Source organism: Thunnus maccoyii, chromosome 1 (assembly GCF_910596095.1).
Source record: "Thunnus maccoyii chromosome 1, fThuMac1.1, whole genome shotgun sequence".
Lineage (NCBI taxonomy): Eukaryota > Metazoa > Chordata > Actinopteri > Scombriformes > Scombridae > Thunnus > Thunnus maccoyii.
In genome coordinates this window covers 30,032,447-30,048,255 of record NC_056533.1, presented here as the reverse complement: position 1 = coordinate 30,048,255, position 15,809 = coordinate 30,032,447, and the positions used below count along the sequence as shown (strand labels likewise).

The 15,809-nt window shown below is 40.0% G+C and overlaps 2 protein-coding genes across 3 annotated transcripts in view; both read right to left on the bottom strand.

The window, feature by feature from the left end:
- Positions 1-625: 625 nt before the first annotated feature.
- Positions 626-2,401, bottom strand: LOC121899318 (relaxin-3 receptor 1). Its single transcript, XM_042415055.1, has one exon. It carries the CDS (start codon positions 2,274-2,276, stop codon positions 1,290-1,292), a length of 987 nt encoding a protein of 328 aa, XP_042270989.1. The 5' UTR covers positions 2,277-2,401; the 3' UTR covers positions 626-1,289.
- A 2,120-nt stretch (positions 2,402-4,521) lies between these two features.
- Positions 4,522-15,809, bottom strand: part of LOC121900515 (E3 SUMO-protein ligase PIAS1-like) — a 60,971-nt gene continuing 49,683 nt past the window's right edge. For both annotated transcript variants that reach the window (XM_042416932.1, XM_042416939.1), the window contains exons 9-13: positions 14,420-14,556; positions 13,796-14,015; positions 11,855-11,994; positions 10,841-10,881; positions 4,522-8,769 (exon numbers count right to left, since the gene is read on the bottom strand). In XM_042416932.1, coding sequence (XP_042272866.1) covers positions 8,407-8,769; positions 10,841-10,881; positions 11,855-11,994; positions 13,796-14,015; positions 14,420-14,556 — 901 coding nt within the window. In that variant the 3' untranslated portion in view covers positions 4,522-8,406. The remainder of the gene's footprint in view (positions 8,770-10,840; positions 10,882-11,854; positions 11,995-13,795; positions 14,016-14,419; positions 14,557-15,809) is intronic.

The window sequence follows — 15,809 nt, the reverse complement described above, 5'->3', positions numbered from 1 at the left end:
AATGTGATGATGTAGCAAATTACTAGTTTATTTTTAAAACATTTGATTGGATTAGATTTATTAATACATCAATAAACCTTCAGACAAAACAAGATTTGACGCTCTTTTAAATGCTTGTGTGAATAAACAATTTTTCTCGCATTGATTCACCTTTTTACATTCAGTTCAGTTCAATCCAAACCTGCAGCCAGTGCCCATCCTGTCAGGCAAAACTAGAGCTAGAGCTTAATATTAATGTGTTCACATGACACCCAGGTATGTGTGCACGCGCGCTCCAGCTCACAAACCCATTCAATAAGGCCTTTGTGCACGTGGCTTTTGCAGTGCTCGTGCACAGCCATTTCATTTAATTCACATCTCTGATAAGTGATATATTGGAGAGCTCTCTGTGTTGAGCATAGAAAATAACCTTGTAAGATTACATGTGACAAATAAACTTAATTGATTGATTGACTGAAAAATTCATCATAAAGTCTGTTTCATCCACCAACTTCCGTTACTCTGTTTTAAATATAGTATGACTGACTTGTAGATCAAATCTTATCATCACACTCTGACTCGTGCACAATCAGTTATTGTTTTTATTCATTTTTCTCTTTTCACAATTGTATTATGTTATCACACATAGTGGATACAGTTTTCTTCTGCGTATTTACAACAATCATTATATTTTCATACACTTTGTTGTCATACTTTTGATTTTGGTACACGTAGCTTGAAAACATGACCTGTAACTGAATTGCCTAGTGATGAAGTGTTGTTTGCTTCCATTACTGTCTTCTAAAAACAAGTATCAGACACTGATTATATTATTCACTAAGACATTCACAGATAGATGTAATAAGCGCTCTGAGCTACTTTTCGCCTGTTTAATAATGCGCACACACTAATGTCCAAGTAAATGTCATGCGCAATTACGCACGCAGTCATTTAGATTGTGGACTAGAGAAACATCACTACTAATAGTTATTTAGCAAGCAGTGCCACAAAGGTCATAAAGTAAGCGGGTCCTGTGCTTACAGCTCTAAATCAGCGGACGTGGTTTCTCTATAGACATTAAACACATTACGCAAGCCTTTACAGACAAAAAGCGCGGATGAAAGTCGCATTTATCATGAGCAGAATCTGGTAAATTGTCTTAAAATAATGTCGCTTGTCGTCATTGTGCTTTCTGTCAGCTCTCCTCTCTCACTGCGTGCCTTTGTTGCAGCGCGCCCTCGGTGCGCTTTGGTGACTGTTTGTTGACGCATTTCGCGCTCTGTCGACTCATTCACAACCATCCCCAAACACTAACCCCTGTGTATCAAACCCCTCAGTTTGTCCCTGAACTCCTTCCTCATGAGGCAGTAAATAAGGGGGTTCAGGCAGCTGTTGGTGTGCGCCAGACATACGGTCAGTGGGAACACATACGTGTGGACTAGGTAGTACGCTCTGTCCCAGTTGGCAACATTCAGTTTGACCAGCACACTCCACAGAGTGATGGCATGGTTTGGCATCCAGCAAAGAAAGAAGGACAGCACGACGATGGTGATAGATTTTGTAACTTGCGATCTCCGTTTGGGATTGCTTGTTTTCATACTCCGATTGCGGATGAAACGCAGCAGCATAATGTAGCTGATGGACACGATGGACATTGGCAATACGAAGCCAACAAGTATTTTCTGTATGTGATAAACTGCTAACCAGTACTGTCCACCAGGAAACCTCAGCAAACAGAGTTTTTCTCCGGTTACGTTGCTGACAGTTGAGAAGATCGACGTTGGCGCAGTCGCCAGAGTCGCCAGTGTCCAAATGATTGCGCAGATCCATTTGGTGGAACAAGACTTGTGCGCGGTTCTGTTGTTCAGAGCAGTTGCGACTGACCAGTAGCGGGTCACACTCATGGCTGTGAGAAAAAAGACGCTGGCGTACATGTTCATCACGGTGACCGAGAGGATGATTTTGCACATGGCGTCTCCAAACGGCCAGCTGAAGTCCAGCGCGGTGTCCACAGCCCAGAAGGGCAAAGTGAGCACGAACTGGAGGTCCGTCACTGCCAAGTTAAGCACGAAAAAGTTTATTCTGGACTTCTTCCTCTCTTGTTTGACCCAGATGAAGAATATGACCAGAAGGTTCCCCATCAGACCCGCAGCACAGACAATAGAATAAACAAGACAAATGAAGAATCTCAAGACCGGGCTCCCGTCCGCGGTCACGTCGATGTCCTCCAGGTTGCTGAAGCGGTCCAGCTCGCTCACGGACCCGTTCAACCAGAAGCTCTCATTGTCTTCATTCATGTTATAAGCTTACACTCTTAACAATAATAGGCTAGATAGATAATCAGGATGCCAGTGAGCTAGAAAGACGCATTTCTGTCCAAATAAGACTCAAGCTTGGAGTGCCACATTAATGATAAGAACAAGATGCCATCCCAACTCCTCTGTCTGTATCCTCCCCACCCTCCTGTCCTGTCATCCCTCCCTCCTCTCCTCTCCTCTCCTCTCCTCTGCCCCTCCAAGACGCACCATCATCCAACATCACTGTTCTCAGCTCTGAGAGTATGGGAGGAATGCTTCACCCTCTCGGGGGGTGGGTTGAAATGTTTAATGGCGAACACCATAGCTTTGATGCGTCCATTAGTCTTGTGTGTAACGGGGGCTCCACGGCGCGTCATGCCACGATAAAGCTTCCCTGTCAGCCTCCCAACATCTAATTAATAATGTCAAATGTTTATGTTGAGTATAGACAGTGTCAACTTAGGAAGGCACCGGGTAGAGTTGACAAAGCGTGCGTAATTGGTTTTGTAGCATCACAGCAGGAGAAAAAAAACGACTCTTTGCTGCCACCAAGTGTTCAAATTTAAGTATAACAGGCTCTGCAACTGCAACATCCCGCTACAAACACCAAAAAATCTCTTAAAAGAAGGGAAAACACACACACACACACACACACACACACACAGAAGTAACAGAATGCATTTTATTACATCTAAACTTTTCTACATAAACAGGTAACATTCAATAAGTAAACAATTTTTTCCAATGCAGGTAATAAATATTTTTTTTCACTTGGTATATTTGTACAAACTGACAAGGGTCCACTGTACACCGTCTTCTCCTTGCCCTCCTTGAAAAGCCTTTTATGATTTTCTCGGATTGGAGCCGTGAAACAGAACCTGTGAATGTTTTAAGGCAGTGAGTGCAGATGTCGACTCGAGTCTGACTTTGCGATTATTATTTCAGTTGTTTGAGACTCTTTATTGGCCACAGTCCTTTTTTTTTTTAATAGTACAGCTTTCATTTTCTAAAAAATATATAAATTAATTTATTCTCTCAGCTCTGAATTGACACACAAAAAGCATACAAACGGACATCAAACACCCACGTTTGGATCTGAATTTTCAGTTTTCCATACAGACATAATATACACATTGTTGACTTTTCCCTTTTATTTCAGGTGAGACATCATGACAACCAGAGAGTTGAGTTGCTTGTCGAAGTTGTCTGTGAGAACACTGCTAATAGTAACTACTGCTAATAGTGGCCTTATTCCATTCATTTGACTCTGTGCAGACACTGGCTTTGGCTCAGTGTCCTCTCACAGAGCTTGAATCGTGCAACACACAAGCTGCTGCAAAAATCCTGTAAATATAGTACGTGTGTGTTCACGCCTGTGTGTGTGACCGAAGGAGAGAGTTTGAGATGGCGACTGCCCTGTGCTTATCCATCCCTGCATGCAATCTGACATTTTGTTAGAGAATGAGAGTGAAAGAAAGAAAACACAGCTCAATAATAACTGCTTCCCCTTTACAAAACTAACAATTGTGAAGCACAGTATGCTGCTGTGGACACTTGACATTATGAAACAGGTTGGTGGGGAGGATCTGACTTTTTTTTTTCGGTCATCCCATGTAGACACCAGTATGTAGAGCACTTCAACAGAAACACATTCAACACGGTCTGCTCTCACTTCATCTGTGATCGACACAAACACACACACACACGTGTGTAATCTGATGCACTGTCTCGTGACACTCGTGAGGAAAGAATAAGTTTAAATAAATTAAATCGTGATCAAAATGTATTAATTAACTGTGACCACCTAGTCAAGTATCCAAATACATGTGATTAATATTCAAACTAACATGATGTGGAAACTAAAGGATTCATCAGTACAGCAAGTCAACACTTTATAATGAGGGTGCAAAACACATGTTTCACTAATGCGCGACTCCGGTTGATTTAATGCAGGATGTATCAGGAAGTCCTGTTGTTCACTATTAAGAGATGTGCAAGTCTGGAGCTGCAATGATTAGTCGATGGACAGAAAATTAACCGCCAACTGTTTTGATGATCGATTAATCATTTTGAGTCATTTTTTAAAGAAATTCTCTTGTTCCAGTGTCTCAAATGTGAATATTTTCTGGTCTCTTTAGCAAACTGAATATCTTTGGGTTGTGGACTGTTGGTTGGGACAAAACAAGACATTTTAGGTTGCTGGGCTTTCAGAAACAGCGATCGACATTTTTCACCATTGTCTGACATTTTATAGACCGAACTAGTTGATTAACTGAGAAAATAATTGACTAATTATTCAATAATGAAAATATTGTTAGTTTCCCTATTCCTTATTAAAGTCACCATGAGTTTAAGTAATTACTTTAAGCTTAATGGATCAATTAAAGAAGAATTAACTCATGTGTTCTTCATACATTCACTTCTCTGAAAACAGAACAGCACCGGTTCTCAGAAATACTGCAGTGTTTCACTCTGATATTGTGATGTACTTTGAGACATATTTTGTGTTATTTGTTTTATGTTGTTTGTCTGTACTCGTTGTTGCTGCCTACCTTGGCCAATCAATGACGTTTTCCTGGTTAAATGGAAGTTAATAAAATGCTGCATCAACCAACAGTCATAGTTTAAGTCTCGTGAGTTTTTAAAGGCTTTTCTCAGCTTCTTACTATGAGTGATTTGTTTCTATATGAACACACTATTTTCTGCCAAAGTTAGAACAGTTTTTGTAATTTCACATGTAAGATTTCTGTGTTGTTTCTTATCTTTATTTTCTCACTGGTTTGAAGTGGGAGCGAGATGGATATGACATAACAACGAGGGTCCCTGACTGGAATTGAACCAGGGACATTGCAGTTATGTTGTATACGTAGTAACCATTTAGCTATCGGGTTGCCCCATTTTTATCATTTTAATTATTTGTTCTTGTTGAAAGAAGTGAAGTGTAGCACAGAAGAGAACTAAAAACCAAAAACATCTAGTAGGTGCCAGTTGGAAGATCAGGGGAGAAGGGACAACATGTTTAAGAAAAGAGTTTAAGTTGTAATAAAGTAAGAAAAAAAAACTGGGTATAAATGTTGTGTCAGGAATATGATTGACTCAACATTACTTGAGATTTGTCAGAGTTGAGTTCCTGTTGATGCTGCAACATGTAAAAGGTATTGTTGTTCTTTCAGAGGGGCTGATTAAACGTGGGGTTAGAAACGCTCTTTTCTATGGTGGCATATAAAAACATGTCTGACTGTTCCTGATGCCGTCTGTATGTGCTTGTGTGTAACCGCTTGTTTTTTGTTTGTGTGTCTTATTTCTGTTCTATTTCTTTTGCTCGGGTCTCTCTTGCAAAGGAAATCTTTATCTGAATGAGATTATCTGATTAAATAAAGGTTATAATATAATTAAAAATAAATGTAGTAAGGCACTGTGAGTTCATTATTAATTGATGATCCATTAAGAGTTTACAAATCACTTTAAATCACAGTGACTAAATAATTTCTTAACAGTGAGCACGACACAACTGCATTAATTAATGCATGAAATCATCAGTTATACATTACGTAAGCATGTGTTTTGTACCCTTATTATAAAGTCAGCTCCCAAGAAAATATTTACATATTTTCATGATCAATTAACTGGACAGTACCTTGTGAGAAAACGCGCTGCTGGCAAAGAAAATAAAAATGCATATTAAATAAAATCATAACAGCTCCCGAGTGACAGTGACTCACACGTTCACCCACAGAGGTCAAACTATTTGTAAAAATATAATATATAATAGAAATAAGAATACAAAATAAATAAAATACTGGACAACACAGGAAATAAACAAGACTTGTTCCGGCAAATGATTGAGTCACTTTGAGAGCCGGTGGTTGGTTCCCATGAGAAGAACAGGGAATAAAGTTAAAGATGCAAAGAGAGGGGGGGAAAGGTGGAGGTCGTTTTGGGTTGTCTACAGTCTCCCAGTTACTTGAAGGATAGGACAGGGGATGTCAGGGGATGGAGGTTGCTGTCAGAAGTGATTATCTCATCATGGTGGGGCTAATTAGGCTTTCAAGTGAGCTGCCTGTCTAGGACATCTGAAGTGGAACATCGAGGAGAGACTGATAAGAGGGGAACTCTGGGAAAGTTTCAAGGACACACAGACCGGAGGAAGGCTGGGCTTGACTGAGCAGGAGAAGTGTCACCGCTAAATGTGACTTGACTACAGTCGATCTGTAGGACACGTTAATAACCGAAACGGAAGCAAAGACTAAACGTGTGTCTGCTATCCAAAGTCAGAAAATGTTCAATACATTCATGAGCAAACCCTGCGTTTTCAGTTGAACGGTGACAACATCTAGGTGTCCCGAAATCTTCACCTCGCTTTCAACATTATACACCAACAAGCTTGCAGAGTTTTTTAAGTTCCAGACAGGTCATGTATTTTTAAACCAGCTGGCTTTGTGCCCAGTCTAAGTTGGCAGGTTAAGATCTCTCTCTCTCTCTCTCTCTCTCTCTCTGTGGCACTAAGCAGCCCGCTTACACTAACTATTCAACGCTTTTCCACAAGCCGTGTCCCAAAGATAACTCCCAAGACAAGTCCAGACAGTCAAAGATATCAGTCACAGGTCAAGTCTTCACAAAAAGCTTAGACAGAGAAACAGTTGATGTTTAAGAAAAGGGGACAACGTTTGTGGGTGACCATTTAAGACATTCTTTTGACTCTGAAAATACTTCTCTATTATCCCAAACACGCCGGGAAGCATGCACACAAACAGGCACTAGTTTAAACTTGGTCACTATCCCCAGCAGAGCTGTGGCACATCTCACGGACGCCTGTCTCTTTAAGACAGGCTGCCACACAACAGCTTGACCTTCACGGATATTTGTTGATTCCTTTTGAACAGTCAAGCAAAAAAAAAAAAAAAAGAAGAAAAGAAAAGAAAGAAACTGAGAAGACAAGAGCCACTTCTAAGAATAAATACCAGCTGAAACCAAAGAAGAAGAAGAAATAGACACTTCACTGAAAACCCTGTGGCACACAGATTCAACTGCACTCTGATCATCATTGTGATAATTTTCATAGGTACCATATATGTTATTTTTGGCATTGTGCAAAAACAAAAAAAAAAAAAAGACATTATTCCAGCTCTAAACTCTTAATTGGCAAGTATAAATAGCTTGAACCTCCAAAAAAACTCCCCATTTTTCTAAATGCTGTTTACCAACAGAGTCTTTAAAAGGAGTTTGAAATCAAGGAGTGAAAATTAAAAACCAGAAATGGCTAATTTCCAACTACACACTCCCCATAGCAGTAACCTGAAGGTGTACGGGAATGCATATATATATTTATATATATATGTATTGTTTAAATATTATACATAACTTAAAAGCATAATAAAATTATTAGTACATGAATAAACTGTAAATCTGAAAAGTTCTCGACATTGGATAGAGAAATAATACACCATGTATTTAAAAATGAGCTCGAGCAAGAAGAAAGAGAGAAATTAAAAGTTCATATTGGAGAACGGATGCGAAGGAAAATTTAAACAGGATATAGCTAAAAGAGAAGAATAAGATAACCAAGTTGTACATGGCATAACAGGCATATGTATAAGCTTCTGTGGAAAAAAACACCCAACCTCAGTCCTCCACTTAAAAACAGCGATTGAAGCAGCTCACTAGACTGAAAATGTCCCGGTTTAACATACAAAAGTAAAAGAGGAAAATATATTTTGTTCTCTGTACACGGTGTCACTCCTCATTGTCGTAAAAAAGAGCCTTCGTCCTTTGTGTTTTTGCTCAGGTAGCGTCTTTGCTGTTTGTGCCAGGTTGGTACCAGTGTGAGTCATTGATAAAGCCCCATTACGCTCAACAGCTTTCTGATCTGAAGTCAGTACACCAACACAACCTCCACAGCTGACCCCTTTAAGTGATGACTCAGTGCTGTTCTCGGGTCAGTCTATTGAAGGGAACCCCGGGGCCTGTTACCTGCTCACAATGTTAGTGCTCTTCTAGTCATTACAACTCCATAAAACGTTCTGAGTTTGATGACTTGGGGCCAGTCTAGTTTCTGGATCAAACCATTACCCTGCAGTCAAAAAGTTTGTGATTGGGTTCATTACTGGATCGTAGCTGAACCCAACGAGAGTCAGTCCAACGATATAACGTCAGGTATCCCGCCGTAAATAGCTGCCACCGCCGCTTCAGTGCTGCTCCGGCTGGCCACCACCCCGGGGTGTGTGTGTGAGGAGTGTGAGCCCGAGTGCGAGGACGAGGAGTGAGTGTCACGGAGGCTGCTGGATGACACCAGGCTGCTGCTGCTGCCCGAGTTGCTGGCTCCGTTGGTCGGCGCGGTCAGCGAAGTCGCCGAAGATGCTCCTGACTGGTCGAGGAACAGCTGGGAGGACGCCGAAGAGGAGGAGGTGTTGTAGGGCAGGAAGCGGTTGAGAAGCAGCTCGTGGTCGTCTGAGGCTGAGGCGGCCGCCGCTGCTGCCATCACCATGTTGTAATGCTGAGAGAAGCACAGGAGAAGAGGAAGTGTTAGTCACGTGTGAGCTCACATTTAGAAGCTGATAAAGTTACCGGGGATTGTATTCACAAAACTTCTCAATGCTAAAAGTAGCTCCTGACTGCCTGAGCTAAGAGAAACTCCATGTTTATGGTCTGAGAGAGAAACACAGCATTCAAATAACTCAGCTGCTGCAGGTAGTGAGCTTCGTCATGTCAGTGTTTTGGAAAAATACAGAATCACACTTGTAAAATCATATCGAGATGGTGGGCGACTTAATAAGAATCCACTCAGCTCACCAATAAATCACTGAAACAATCAAATAACTGAACAATAACATCTATCTATCTATCTAATTTCTTCCTTGGCTTCTGTGTATAAATGAATATTTTCCTTCACAAACCTGTCACCTGTCGCCCAATCACTGCACACAATAAGTTCTTAGCGCCTCTTTTCGTAGCTCCCTTAGTTCTTCAATAAAAGTTGCTCTCAGCAGATTTGTGAACAGGTCTTAAAAGGAAACTTTTAGCTACAAACTTTTTTGCGCCATTTGGTATCTAAGATAAGATCTTCATGAATTTGGCAGCAGCAGTCAGGCTGTTTTAACTCCTGGCAGCATCAAAGATGACACTGCAGAACAATTTAAATATCTCACCTTGAGATAAGCTATTTAAAAGATTACATATTTTGGGGCTTTCCCTTTAACTTTTTTCATATTGGCAAGAAATTGCTAAAGAAATAAGGAAAAGTTTTGGAATAGAAGTTGATTGCTCTTTGTCACTTTATACCTGAGCAAAATCCAAACTCATAGCTCAGGATGAATATCTTTATAAAACACTTTTGGCTGTAAGCAAGTGAGCCATCACACGGACCTTTACCTTAAGACTACTATACTATATGATGAATATGTAAAATACTGGAAAGAATGTAATACACACCCTATATGTGCCTATAAGATATATATATAAGATATCAACCCATCCTTTTTGTCTGATAATACTATTAAAAATAAAGTTGCAGAAAATAAGAGATATCCACCTCCGATATCTGCCTCCACCCCTCAGTGTGGCTCACTGCATTGAAAAATGACATTTAAAAAATTCAACACAGCAGCGTCTTTCCAGCAGCAATGTCCCAGTTAATCAACAGAAAACACTGCCTACAGTCTTCATAGAGACCATTTCTCTGGCTGAAAGAAGTTCCACAAAAAAAAAAGAAAAAGAACAGTGAGGTCTGTGGATTATGTTATTTATCAACAGGGGTATTGGTTCTGAAAAATAAAGCTGCCTTTGAATTTTTTTAATGCAATTCTGCAATGCTAAACCTTTATTGTACTGGTGTGGCAGCAGAATCAGAGACTGATGACACTGTGAGAAAGTGAGTAAATATATGTTTTTTTTAATTTGTGAGAACAAACCTTTAAATTATGTAAATGTTAAATGACAGAACAGAGCTGAATGACAGAGGAGGATATCAGAAATCAAGAGATGTCTTTTGTGTTCGACTGCCTCAGCGGATTCAACCCGCCAGTAACCGGGGGGCAACAACCACCATTTGTCAAACGTCTCGCTCTCATGTCTCCTTAAATAGCCCAGAGAGACAGAAACAGCCAGGGAGGATGACATTTAGTACTCACAAGTAGAAATCGAAACAGGTACACTATGTACCAGCAGGTTGTGTGACATTTTATGGGTAATTGCACCAATTACCATGTTTCAAATATGTTTTTTAAATTTGTAAGTGGTTGACTCTGCATGAGGGAAGTGTTATGTTTACTGCAGAGATGGTATTTTGTATGTAGGAACACTAAGGCTCAGGGCATTTGCTTTGTTTTTTGGTAACCACAGGAGGGATTCTGTTGAAGCATAGAGTTGGAGCACCTAAATTATTATAAAACGAACCATCATTACGCTCTCCTTTCCAGTTTCACCAGTGGCACCTCAGCAGACAACGACTGTAATATGTTCAAAGCGTCCGACTGACACACCAACTGTCATGAAGAAGTGATTCACAGCTGGTAAAATCAGCATCTTCAAGCTTTTCTCCACACAACTTGACAGACTGTTGTACGTACCTGATGATTGTCGCCTTGAAGAAAAGAGAAGAAGTTCAACTCTGGAAATCAAGGACAAGCAGAGTAAATGGTGAATATCAACGAACATCAGTATGAGAGATGAAAAAATATTGATCACCATTCCCCAAATCTCAAAGTGATTTTGTCCCAGTTAACAGTGAACAACCCAAAAATATTCCAATATTTACTATTGGTGAAGACTAAAGAAACCAGAAATTATTCATTTGTATTGTATTATATTAATTTTAGAGGCTGGAACCAAAGAATTTTAGCATTTTTTTTCTCTTGAAAAATGACTAAAAACAATTGATTATCAAAATAGTTGGCTATTAATTTTCTGTCTATCAACTAATTGATCAAATGACTAAGAACCACAACTCTAGTTAGTTGTCATTCTAAGAGTACTTTTCCCATCAAATTCCCTCCTGAAGTTCAATAATAATTTAGGAAAAGACCTTTTCCTCAATGTATGGCAATATTGCGTTTTGTTTATCTGCTTGTTCTTTGTTGAAGCTATGTGTCAGGCTGCACAATTACACCAAATACCACTTAAAGCAACAGTATGTGCGCTTTTTCTTATATTTTTTTAGTTGAAAAATGCTCCAAAGCATATCTTAATGTGGGAGAGTTGTTGTCAAAGGCTTGTGTGACCCCAGACTCATATTGGATATTCCTTTATCAAGTTTTTAAGCGAGTATTACCCTTCTACATGACCAGATTACTTCCAGTCCCCGGGGAGAAGTCAGTACATGGCACCATCATGAGGATGCAGGTATTGCATATTGTGGCTTTAATTTAGACTAAAATGTGGGGATTCAGCCACACAGTTATAAGATGTACAGATGGACCCACTAGATGAAGGATGAATGGAAAAACAAGCACAGTCGGGTTTAAAAAGATATTTTACAGTATGTGTTTGAATGTCTCACTACCTCCAATTTGTTGTTCCAAGTGATGAACTCGCTGCCATGAATATTCCCAAATCATCTTGTGTCTGTGTGTGTTTGTCATTACCTGACAGGTCATTGGGGGTGTGGTAGTAGGGTCTATAGTCCTGGATAAGTGGGGGGACAGGAGGGATGTAGCTGGTGTCCACAGCTGGCATGCTGGGAGTACGGCTCACAGGAGAGGCCTGGTGGTGCAGGTTCAGCACTCTGAGGGCAGAAAACAGAGGAAGAGGTTTATCAAGTAGCCTCTTCATTTATAATTAAGCTTTTATTTCATGTCATATTTAAGAGGTAAGTCACAGAGCGAGCCGTCTCCTCCACTGAGCTTGAAACACAAACCTTTGAACAATAACAGTAACAGAATTCATTAACCTCTTCCACTCCCACCACCCTACCATAGACCCATTTTTTGAGGGGAACAGGGGATGTTTAGGGGGAGACAGCAGATCAACAGTATATCCGACATAGAAGTGGTACGCATCATCTGAAAGATGGGAGCCTGAAGATTAATTTGAGATGCAGTTCAGCACTGTGTGTCAAGTTTTTCTAGTAATAAATCTGTAATGAACATTGTGTTTTTGTTAGACACCTATTCAAATTTGAAAAGTTTAGAGTGTATAAAGGGTTAGAACATTATGATGGCCATTCCCATGCTCAATTATGTCTCATAAGTTGTTGCAGCAATTTTTGGGTTGCCATTTGTTACACAGATTTGGTGAAAAACTGAACCATTTTTGACCACTCAAGAATTGATAAAAATGGTCAAAAATCCCTCCAAAATACCACATTAAAACACCAAGACCATCAGGAACACCATAGAGAAATTCATGCTGTGATTTGGCATCAAAAGCTTTTGGCATTTGGAGATTTCTGTAAGAATTGCATTTTTCTTCGGTGATTGGATGGCGTGCACTTCTGTTCTGGAAATTGCTCAGAACCCCCTTATTGTCAATATACCTAGAAAAGCCAGACATCCTCTGAATGCTCTAGGTCTCTAGTTTGTAGTTGTAAAGTTTCATGAGGTTGTGATTATCCTAGAGGTCACAATAGGTCATTTTATAAAGTGAGGTCAAGTTTAAAAAAAAATGGTCTCACTATGCCGAAATCCACAAGAATCTCAGCTTTCCAGTCATACCAAATTTATGCAATTCCTAGACTGTTTAGGGACCCCAGTATGCAGAAATATTCAAATACACAATTTTTAGAATATAGACAAATAACACATTTATACTGCATGCAAAAAACTGCAAGGTTTTTGCCCCAAACTAAATGGGATTAGCATAAAGTGGGCATGTCTGTAAAGGGAGACTCATGGGTACCCATAGATCCCATTTTCAGTTAGATATCTTGAGGTGAGAGGTGAGGCTTTAAAACTGAGCCCTCTACAGCCTCTGAAAGACAGTAATGTCACCCGCGGACACCAGCATCCTCAAGGAGTGGAAGAGGTTAAAGTCAAATGAAGCAGCAGCGGTTTCTTCACAGATGAACAAAATTAATTTGACAGAAAATGCAGCCATTAAAGTTTCAGAAGGCCTGGATTCAAATCTTTAATAAGATATACTTGTTAGCTCAGAGATAATGAATCTTTCCTGATCCTAAGAGGTTTGTAAGTGACTTCTAATTTGATATTTTATATACATGTGGAAGTACGACTGGCAGAACTTTAATCCTCTGTTTATGATGCTCAGGTGCAGAAAGGCAAACAGATTTAGTCTTTTTCTTTTGGAAAAGTCACCCATTTCTAGATCTGTACATCAATTTTAACTTTCAAAAAGGAGTTAAGACACAAACGTTCCTCAGTCAGCTCTCTCGGCCGTCTATGTTGAGTGCAGTTCATGCAAAATGATGAAAGATACTTGTGTATTCAAGTGTAACACTCATGAATCATTTAACATCTAGACACTTAACCACCATCCATGCCAGCAACTAAAATGAGCCTCATTTCCACATTTAATGAAATACAAACTGTGAGCGGAGAAGAAATCACAATCACAGGTGTGTGTCTGACCCTTTGTTGATGACGGGTGGCGAGGTCGGGGACATTGAGGGACACGCTCTTTTGGCTGGAGGAGGCAGCGGCGGCGGAGGCGGCGAGTCCTGTTCTTCGTCTTCTGAGGAGCTGTCCAGTGTCAAGTCGATCACCTCCACTTTGTTGCTGCCATCGCTGCCGCTGTGGCTGGACGACGAGGAGCTCCGCTGATCCGAGCCTGCGGACGTCCGACATGAACCTGGAGAAGCAGCAGCGACAGGCTGGTTTATGTGGTTTTACGTTTTTTTTGTTTTTTTTTTAAAACTGCACCATATAAAACAAAGACACACAAATGCAAATAATGTGTAAACACACACATTTGTCCTGCTCTCATATGAAATAAAGTGTGTTTGTTACTATGGAGAAGGCAGTTTACTCAGTGGTATTATGATTGATGCTTCACCAAATTAAAACTGACAAAGCATAAACAAAGCAGAGAGGGGATGTAAATGCACATTCTCTCTTCTTACCATGTCTCTTTCATCCTTGTTTAATTACTTCCAGCCTCCTCTCACACTGCCTTTTTTGTAAAAGAAACCTCTCTGTTCCTCACCCCCCCGTCCTCCCCCCTGGTCCCCATTCACTCCTCATGCCCCGTCTCACCGTCCAGTCCGTTGTTATAAGAAGCAGAAGAGACCTCTTGCACTTCTTTCTTAGACCTCATGGGGGCCCAGCTGCCATCCTCCTTGAACTGGATCTCATCACAGTCCATGCAGCTGTTCAGGATCTCCACAAAAAGCCTGGGTGGATAACATATACAAAGGAAACAAACAACTTTTAACAAAAGGTTGAGCACAGTGGAAAAGACAATAACAAGAAGAATACGTTCTAAAAGACAATCAAGCTACTCTGCTAACATTGTGGTCTAAAGGTCTTAAAAACCTCAAGGAGTTAGAGGAGTACTGCACTGAATCTTTTGAGTGTAAAATACTCACTGCCTGTAGTCTTAAAAGTCAAAAGTCGAATCTCACATCGGTCTAAACACAGCTCACGTTCCCTATTAGTGAAACAATCAAACACTGTTTTTCATTCTGTTTCTGAACGATAGGAAAAGCTGATACAGAAGGATCAAAAAGCAAAATTGCTATAAATGCTTGGGCGCCACAAACCAGTTATTCCTTAGGTGAGTTTTTTGAACGGTCCTGCTTAAAATCCCCAAAGTCAGAGGGTGTGAGTGTTTGATGGATTTTTAAATGACCCAGAGGTACTGCTGTGAATCCAAGCTGACTACAGCTTTTGTACTCCATGAAGCAGCTACAATTTCAGAACCACCTTACAAGCCTACAGGCGGTGAATACTTGATAAAGGGCTGGAAAAAAAACGTAAAAAACTATAAAATGTCAGAATATAGTGAAAATGCCCAGTGCCTAATTTCCCAGAGTCAAAGGTTACATCTTTAAAAGTCTTATGTTGTCAAGACATCTTATGATATATGACAATGAAAAGCATTCAATCATCACATGAGACACTAAATCCAGCAAACTTACTTGAAATTTGCTTAAAAAAATTACAAAATGTTTATTCAATTATCAAAATAGTTCTCTATTAATTTTCTGTGAATCGACAAATCCATTAATTGACTAACAGTTCAAGCGCTCATTTGATACTCAAACTGGCTATTTGGAGAAGTACTCCTTCAAAAAAATAGGTTACACATGAGATTCAAAGTGTTTGTGTAAAACTGTTGAATTTGAGATAAATGACATCAGTGATGCTCTGAATATTAATTACAAGGAACCGGTTGCTCAGGTTTTAATGTCTCCTGTCAAAACAACATTTTTACGGTTGGATGGATGGGGACAGTAAATGTGCCAGTAGCAGTCGTTAAAAGTTAAACGTTTTGGTAGTAGTCGTTAAAAGTGAAAGACAGGCGCCTGACAGAACCTCTAAAGCTCTTTAATTAACACGTTATATAACTTGTTTGTTTTGTTTAATCTGTACAGAAATCTCAGTGTAAAAACCCACATGTTGTGTTTTTACATGAGGTTTCAGC